Source organism: Oryzias melastigma, linkage group LG17 (assembly GCF_002922805.2).
Source record: "Oryzias melastigma strain HK-1 linkage group LG17, ASM292280v2, whole genome shotgun sequence".
Taxonomy (NCBI): Eukaryota; Metazoa; Chordata; class Actinopteri; order Beloniformes; family Adrianichthyidae; genus Oryzias; species Oryzias melastigma.
The window spans coordinates 3,509,874-3,519,464 of NC_050528.1; the positions used below are offsets into that span (position 1 = coordinate 3,509,874).

Sequence of the window (9,591 nt, forward strand, 5' to 3'; positions counted from 1 at the left end):
TTGATAGATAATTTTTGTAAATAAGTACTTTTTTTTTTAATTTACATATGAATTTTTTGCTAGAATCTATGGAGAAAGCAGAGCATTCTGACAAAACCCTGGGGTGGCATAAGATATCTTTTTTTAAATGCATTTTTATTTTTTTCTGATTTTTGTCAGATTTATGACTTTTTTGAAAGAGGACGAAACTATAAACTTTTAAACTAACTTGTTTTAAGCATTTTTTTTCATGTGCTATTGTTTTGTGTAATATGTTAGCTATTCCTACATAAGCTATAACCCCCACACCAAACACACCTCAGTTTTTATCAACATTTCCTACTTGAGCTCCTCAGCTAGTCCTAACTTAACTATAAACCCCCCACCCACACACACTCACGGAATTTTGATCAACAGTCCTACTTATGCTATTCAGCTAGTCTAACCTACACTCTAACCCCACCACACACTCACCAGCTCAATTTTTATCAAAATTTCCTACTTGGGCTACTCAGATAATCCTACCTAAATTACAACCCCCACCCATTCTTTTTTGCCAGGGGTCCTACTTCTCTGGGGTCGGGATGCCTATACACAAAATATAACCCACACTCCAACCCTAACCCCTACCCAAAACCTAAGCCCCAACTCTAAGGAATTGGACTAGTTTCACTAGTCCACTTAGTCATCTTTTCCGACCTTGAAAAGGTTCATTCTTTTCTTTTTCTAATTACTTCTTCTGTTGTTGAAGATTTCGTTTACTATCAACCAACAAAGATCTTTGCTGAACCAATTCTTTCACCCTCTGGGCAAAGCGGTTCTCTGCCTCTTTTGCCCTGGTTTTCTGTTTATTGTCTGGATTTTCCAGCTCGGACATTTTGCTGGTGAGGTCTGACATTTCCATCTGATGTGGCTTTAGATGTTTGTCCACCTGTTGTTTTTGTTGGTCAAGCTTTTCCTCCAAGACACCATTAGAGTTTTTTATTTTGGTGACTTTTTCTGAAGTGGTTTCTTGCTGTTGCTCCATCTGCTTCTCGACCTGGACAAACGTTTTTGAAAAGTTTTTTTCAGTTTTGTCAAAGGTGGCACTCCTTTCCTCATGAGATTTCCCCATTTGAGACATTTCTTGTGAATGTTCAGAGTTGTGCTGCCTGGATTGTTGAAGATTTCGTTCATAATAATCCAAAAAAGCTTTTTTCTGAACCAGTTCTTTCACCCTCTGGGCAATGCGGTTCTCTGCTTCATTTGCTGTGGTTTTCTCATTATTGTCTGGATTTTCCAGCTCGGATATTTTGCTGGTGAGGTCTGACATTTCCATCTGATGTGGCTTTTGATGTTTGTCCATCTGTTGTTTTTGTTGGTCAAGCTTTTCCTTCAAGACACCATTAGAGCATTTTATTTTGGTGACTTTTTCTGCAGTGGTTTCTTGCTGTTGTTCCATCTGCTTCTCGACCTGGACTAACTTTTCTGAAAAGTCCTTTTCAGCTTTGTCAAAGGTGGCACTCTTTTTCTCATGAGACTTCCTCATTTGAGCCATTACTTGTGAATGTACAGAGTTTTGCCACCTCTGTTGTTGAATTTTTCGTTCAGTGGCACGCAACATAGGTCTTTGCTGAACCAATTCTTTCACGCACTGGGCAAAGCGGTTCTCTGGTTCGTTTGCCCTGGTTTTGTCTTTATTGTTGGAATTTTCCAGCTTGGATATTTTGCTGGTGTGGTCTGACATTTCCTCCTGATGTGGCTTTTGATGTTTGTCCATCTGTTGTTTTTGTAGGTCAAGCTTTTCCTCCAAGACACAAGAGTTTTTTATTTTGTTGACTTTTTCTGCAGTGGTTTCTTGCTGTTGTTCCATCTGCTTCTCGACCTGGACAAAGTTTTCTGAAAAGTCCTTTTCAGCTTTGTCAAAGGTGGCACTCTTTTCCTCATGAGATTTCCTCATTTGAGCCATTTCTTGTGAATGTACAGAGTTTTGCCACCTCTGTTGTTGAATTTTTTGTTCAGTGGCACGCAACATTGCTCTTTGCTGAACCAATTCTTTCACCCTCTGGGCAAAGCGGTTCTCTGGTTCGTTTGCCCTGGTTTTCTTTTTATGGTCGGAATTTTCCAGCTTGGATATTTTGCTGGTAAGGTCTGACATTTCCCTCTGGTGTGTTTTTTGTAGGTCAAGCTTTTCATTCATTGCACTACCAAAACTGTTTACTATGGTGACTTTTTCCGCAACAGCTTCTTTCAGTTGTTCCATGTGCTTCTCAACCTGGACAAACCTTTCGGAAAAGTCCCTTTCAGCTTTGACAAAGGTGGCACTCCTTTCCTCATGACCTTTTTTCATTTGAGCCATTTCGTGAGAAAGTTCAGAGATTCTTCTCTCCCATTCTTTTCTTTCCTTTGCAAACTGTTTTTTTTCTTTTGATAATGCCAGCTGATGCTCATTGATGAGACAGTTCTTTTCTTTTTCCAATTCCTTCTTCTCTTCTTGAAGATTTCTTTCTGCATCAACAAACATAGCTTTTAATTGGGCCGATTCTTTCAGCTGCTGGGCTAAGCGGGTCTCTGCTTCGTTAGCCCTGGTTTTCTCCTCTTTGAGGGAATTTTCCAGCTTGGATATTTTGCCAGTGAGGTCTGACATTTCCATCTGATGCTGCTTATCCATCTGTTGTTTTTGTTGGTCAAGCTTTTCCTCCAAGACACCATCCAAATTGTTTCTAATGGTGACTTTTTCCACAATAGTTTCTTGCAGTTGTTCCAACTGCTTCTTGACCTGGGCAAACTTTTCTGAAAAGTCCTTTTCAGCTTTGTCAAAGGTGGCACTCCTTTCCTCATGATCTTTCTTCACTTTTTGAGAAAGTTCAGAGTTTTTTCTCTCCCATGCTTTTCTTTCCATTGCCAGTTTTTTTTCCTTTGATAATGCAAGCTGATGCTCATTGATGAGACGGTTCTTTTCTTTCTGCAATTGCTGATTCTGTTGTTGAAGATTTCGTTCTGTATCAACCAACACAGCTTTTATCTGGGCCAATTCTTTCACCTGCTTGGCTAAGCGGGTCTCTTCTTCGCTTGCCTTGGTTTTCTCCTCTTTGAGGGAACTCTCCAGCTCAGATATTTTGCTGGTGAGGTCTGACATTTCCATTTGATGCTGCTTTTGAAGTTTGTCCTGTTGTTTTTGCTGGTCAAGAAGTTCCTTTAAGACACCATTAAAGTTGTTTATTATGGTAACATTTTCCTTAATAGTTTCTTGCAGTTGTTCCATCTGCATCTTTACCTGGACAAACTTTTCTGAAAACTCCTTTTCAGCTCTGTCTAAGGTGGCACTCCTTTGCTCATGATCTTTCCTCATTTGTGCCATTTCTAGATAAAGTTCAGAGTTTTTTCTCTCCAACAACAGTTCCATTGCCAGCTGGTTTTGTTGGTCAAACTTTTTCATTAAGGTACCTTCAAGATAGTTTATTATCGTGACCTTTTCAGTGATGGTTTCTTGCAGGTGTTCCATCTGCTTCTCAACCCTACCAAACTTTTCTGAAAACTCCCTTTCAGCTTTGTCAAAGGTGGCAGTCCTTTTCTCATGATCTTTCCTCATTTGAGCCATTTCTTGAGAAAGGTCAAACTTTTGTCTCTCCCATTCTTTTCTTTCATTTTCTGCCTTTGTTTTCTCTTGCTTGAGGGATTTTGCCAGTTGAATTATTTTGCAGGTAAGGTCCAAAATTTCCATCTCTTGCTGCTCTTGCATTTCGTTAGCCACTGCTACAAGTTTCCGCTGCAGTTCTACCAACTCAGTGACCTGTTCAAATTTTTTTGAAAGGTCATTTTCAGTTTTGTCAAAGCTGGCATACATTTCCTCACAATTTTTCCTCATTTGAGCCATTTCCTGTGAAATCTCAGAGTTTCGTCTTTGTGACTCCATGGTTCCTTTCTGCTGGTTGTCTGTTTTATAGGTGACTTCTTTGGGACTTGGGACTTGCCAACAATGCGATCGACAGGAATCGATTTAGTTTGAACTTAAGAATCAGGGTTTGGATGTAATGATGTCATGATATCATGTGGTGATGTCACAACATGTCATAACATATTAATATGACATATCACTAAAAAGGGATGATGTCATAACATGACATCATGTGATGATGTCATAACATGACATCATCATAACATGACATCATCATCACATGACTATGATGTCATGTTATGATGATGTCATGTTATGATGTCATAGCATGACCCTCCACCCCCCACCACACTGGGGGGAGGGGGGGACAATTTTACTTCATAGTTGTTTATACAAAATAAAATGAAATGAAATGAAAATGAAAAAATGAATGAATGAATGAACAAAATAAAATTAATTTTCCCTCAGCAAATCTGAAGACTGGCAATGCATAATTGTTTATTCCTCTGGTCTTATGCTTGCCTTCTCAGGACTTGTCCTCATAGTTATCCATTTTCTTTCTGTACATTTTTTGTCTGTCTATTTCTTTTCAACCCCTTCACCTATACCTATTCAGCTTTCAAAACATTCAGCTCTTTTAGGAGATTGGTGCTTGAAAGTTTCAACTCCATAACTCTTCAACCAAGTACCACTACTTTAACTCTAAAAAAATTGCTTACAGAATCTTCTAATATTTGAGATATTAAATGTCAAAGTCATCAGGTCATCTTTGAGGCAGTTATTAGTTATGAAAGACAGTAGATGAGGAACAAATGCCAGTTGGGACCAGGCAGCAGAGTGAGAGGACACTGACCTTCTTTGTGGATTAAGTTGCTTAAACACTTAAACACTGCCATTGTGTCCCTCACAGAAAAAGTCTTTACATCAAAATGTAGGTTCTCTTCTTGGCTTTCAGGAAATACAACTTTGAAAACCTTAACAAAGTAGTTTTTTTTTACAGCAGCCCCAAATATCAGCAAAAGGTGATGACTCCTCTCATTGACCCCAACACATTTTTGTCAGAAAATATTTTGAAAATGTTTGTTTTTAACTTGTGATTATTGATGCATACATGGACATAAAAACATGAAACTCGCACTAGTTTTAGTCCATCGTCTCTGGATTCTGACGGTGTTTCTACTTTTACTCTGAGTAAAACGCTTGAAAAGGAACAAGCTTTGTATTTCAAGGGGAAAGAAGGACGCAGCCGCACAGCTCCCTCTGTGTACTGGTTGCCATGACGACCCCAGAACACTCCCTCTCTCACACACACACAGTCATGTCCAGGCTTCCAAAAGCAGTCCGCAGGTCTTTTAAATCTTGTTTGTTTGTTTTGCCAATGTGTGCTGTAAATGCATTACAAATACACCTAATTGCTCATGTTTGACCTGAATTCAGTTTGTGAGAGTTAATTTAATAAATTAGAAATAAACCTCGGTATTAGCATTTTTCTAGCTTTTGGACTCCACTACCTATTACACTTTTTTATATATATTATTTGACATTTAGCTGTTATTTTTAACATTATGTCAGCTCATTTTGCCAATTTTGTATCTACTGTGGATTTTTATGGTAATTTATCATTGATGAGACACACGCAGCACTGCAAACATCGCAATGACCCAAGACTTTCCCTCCCTAGTGCCCATTTCCAGGAGCTTCTCAGTGTCAGACAAGGCTAAGAGGCACCAGCTAATCATCTGAGTGGCTCTGGGCCACCACTTCCCCTCAGCCATGTGCTGATGAACAGCACTGCATAAGACTGCAAGAATCTCTTCAAGGTTCTCTTTGTCCCTACTCTGACTCAGAGTTTTTGCTCGCTCTACATCTTTGTACTTTTTAATTTCACCACTTTGAATCAAGTTTGTGACATGAGTTACAATACTGGAAGGGCCAGTCAGTGTTTGCTCATCAATATCTTTCATCTGACGCATTTCCTCAAAAAGCATGTCAATGGTTTTGCTTTTTTCATCTTTCTGGCTCTTGTCCAAGTGCTGGATAAGGTTCTTAGTTTGATAAGAACCTAAAAGATCAAAAAGAGTTTGATTGCTGTGATCAGTCCATGTGGAGGAAACCTGGAATGTTTCCAACAGGTGTAAAACCTTCATGATGGAAGTGCAGCCTTCAGTGGAATGGTGCTGAGTTAAAGCTCCAAGTAGGTTTAATGTTTCAACTGGTGACCAAGCATGTCTGCTAGGGTTTAAAACTGTCTCAAAAATCTGTTTGGTTTCTTCATTTAAACCCTGGATTTGCCTTGCACAGCTGAGTAGATCCTCCAGACATCTTCCAGCTTCTGCTTCACCACAAACGACTCGAACCAGATTCTCCAGAATCGTCAGGATAAATATCTCGTTAGACTGCAGCGTCTGTCCTGAAACTTTTGTCAAGATGTTGGAGATTGGACTTTCAGTGTTCAAATCTTTGTTCATATTAGAGTGAAGGACTTGAAATAAAGCTTTCACACATTGTTTTCTTGGTTTCATTTCAAGACTTTTATATCTTTGCATGATGTTTGGTAGAACTTGAGCACCAAACGCCAGTGGATCTTTGCTTATTAGCTTTGACAAATCAAGATTCTCCAAAGAATCGAGACTTTGTTCTTCAATCAGGAATCCACGAGGAAGCTGAGGAACCCCCCTTCCCATCACCTCCTTTGAATCCTGAATGTAGTCGGACACAAAGTCACTGAATGTGCCGTACACTATGTCAGCTTCATAAACCTCCTGAGAGGAAGTTTCTGTTGTCTTGTTTGTGTTGAAGGAGATCCCAAGGGAGGTATAAAAGCCAGACCACTCTTTCATCCGCTCGTCTGATTGAATATCAGAGTTCAGAACAATGTCCAGTTTGTTTCCTTGGCAGACCTGTAGAGCTGCATACATAGCTAACACACACTGGTCTGCTGTTGTACCAACCAGTTGTGGCACTTGAGTCTTCTCCTTCAGCAGCATGGCACACCATTGTAACATGTGCTTCACTGAGGGCCACCAGCCTTTGGAGTCAAACACTGCTTTGCACAGCAGAGACAGACATCTCTGTAGATCATCTGTGCTCATAGATCCACTTTTTATTGAGTCTTTCATGCATGTTGAATGTTTTTCTGATCAGTCCAGAGGTGGAGTCCTTTAAAAGTCCTTCCTGCATTGGAGTCCATGCTGCGGCTAGTTTGCGGCTAGTTTTGCGGCCGGATTATGGTAACATCATTCTAATTAAAGAGTCATTTATAGAATCAAAGAAAAATGTCTTTTACCATCTTGCATATTCCAAACTATCCAGTGTTAAATCGGGCCGTTTGGATCAACACAGAGCTGATAGTGATGGTAAATGTTTTAGACATGTGAAAATGGGTAATCTCTCGCGGCACACAGGTTAAAAAACACTGCTCTAAACCCTCCGGGGGGAAACCCAAACCAAACAAACAATTCCTATTACTACAAACCTGAGACATTGGGTAGTGGGAAGAAGACCAACAGCATAACAAAAGAGAATACGAAGGGGAACAGTTTCTGCCGTTAGCATCTCTTTGTTAGCCACGTAACTTTGTTTACTATTACACAGACTTAAATAAATGCTCTAATAACAAACAAATGTTACAACTTACTCATGAAAGCTCATTCCACGTGATCCGCTACCTAAAGAGTCCGGGTTGTTGCATCAAAAGGCAAAACAAACAACCGACATGGTTCCAATCCTCCGTCGACTATCTCTGTTTTAGCACGTAGAGCTAGCTTACCTTGGCTCCTGCTACATGGCGGCGCCACTGGTTCCCTCCGGATCCCTGAATGAAGCGTCTATCAATCTGCGTTTATCAATACGTCTATGGTAGAGACAGCAGGTCTAACTGTTGTCCCGCCGGATCGCGTCACATGCCTCCCAGCATGCACTGCGGCTGAAACTGTATCTTTGAAAAATAAAAAAAGGTAACACTTTATAATAAGATTCCTTAACAAGCTTTGTTAACACATTAATAAGCATTATTAACATTCTTATAAGGTGTTAGTAAGACATTTATTGGTGTAATAAGCCTAATAAGGCTTATTAAATTCCTAAGTTAACACATTTACAAGCATTATTAATGTGTTAATAAGATGCTTATTGTTACATTTATTACCATCGTATACATGGAACAAATAAGCGTTAACAAGCTTAATAAGAATCATTAACAAAACTTGTTAACAGATTAATAAGCCTTATTAATGTGTACGGTTCTTGTAAGACATTTAATATCATTATAGATGTCTCACACTGACTTATGTGTTAATAACCTTAATAAGAACCTTTAATAAACTAAAGGATTAATTTACTGCATTGATAATGTGTTAAATGATAGTAAAATATTTTAGCAGTATGGGTGTCTTGCAAATACCTGATAGTGTTAATGAGAATATTGACTACTTAGCCAGACAATTGTCTACTAAGATCATATTAGTAAACCGGTAGTAAGCTTAATAAATGTGTTAATAAACCTTGTTAACCACTTATTAAATGTTTTGCAGCACCTTATCTAAAGTGTGATCAAATCCATATTAATACACTAGTAGTAAGCTTAATAAATGTATTAATAAACTCTGTTAGCCAGAAAGTTTTTTTTTTTTTTGAAGCAGCCTTCCAAGGACACCATGAGGATGTTTAATCCACGCGATTGTTTTGTGTGTCTGTGCTCGCTCGCCCGGATGTGTGTGTGGGTGTTGATTATTTTCGTCTCTACAGTCTGTTTAGTTACGAAAACATGATCGCAATTGTCAATCGCGGCGTTTTATTGTGAAATATTGGTTATATTTTGAAAATAAACCGGATTTTCCCATGTATGTTGATGTAACTTCCTGCCAAAAATTGACCCGGATCACTCGCGGCTCGCGCACAAAATAGACCAGACGAAACGATCCGCTGCACGGCCCGGGCCTCCACGGAGGACCGGGCCGCTCCACGCCTGGAGTGGACCACATCAGGTTAACATGGGCGCCGAATGATAGCTTCCTCCGCTCCGTGTCGAGTGTGAACCCGCCGTCAGAATAGCTGTGTTTGAGATCATGCAGGCGGACGCGGCGCTGCGCAGAAGATCGCCTGGATTGCGGTGCATGTTGGGTATTTTGGACTCTTACGTTACTTGTCAATCATCATGAAAATATCGCAGGAAAGCGCCCACCCAGGCGGTGCTGCTGCAAATCTGGCGCCGCACTGACTTCAAGCCGTCTATATGACTACAAAACAATGCATTGTGGGTAACTGTGTTCTGACAGTTCTTGTACTTCGACTTGATTCTGATCAGAAATAACTGGCGCTAAATAAAGGAAATCTGCGCATTTTGTAACTCTTACTGGAAAATAGTGAATCACTGATGTAAAAATGAGGAGTATTTTGGTGGTTTTATGTGTTATTGTTGCCTTTAAAAGTTTGTTTTTTGAAAAGTTGTTTGTAAACATTTGTTTAGAGTCTCAGAGTTCAGAAAGTTTTTCTCACTTGTTGAAAATGTTATTTAAAACTTGAAAGTGATTTTACAAAATCTTTAAACATTTGTAGATGTTTTTATTGTTACATAATGTTTATAAATATTTCTGTATCAATTGTATATAAAAAAGTATGATTTTACAAGTTTTATGTTTTGTGCTTTTTTATGGTAAACGTTTAATAAATGGTTAATAAAGTTTATAAACACATTTATTAAGCTTATTACCAGTTTACTAATGTGGATTTGATCA

The 9,591-nt window shown here is 39.1% G+C and overlaps 1 protein-coding gene across 1 annotated transcript; it reads right to left on the reverse strand.

The window, feature by feature from the left end:
• Positions 1–6: 6 nt before the first annotated feature.
• Positions 7–3,930, reverse strand: LOC112147521 (myosin heavy chain, skeletal muscle-like). Its single transcript, XM_024273988.1, has one exon. The coding sequence runs from the start codon at positions 3,872–3,874 to the stop codon at positions 710–712; it is 3,165 nt and encodes a 1,054-aa protein (XP_024129756.1). The 5' UTR covers positions 3,875–3,930; the 3' UTR covers positions 7–709.
• Between the last annotated feature and the right edge of the window lie 5,661 nt (positions 3,931–9,591).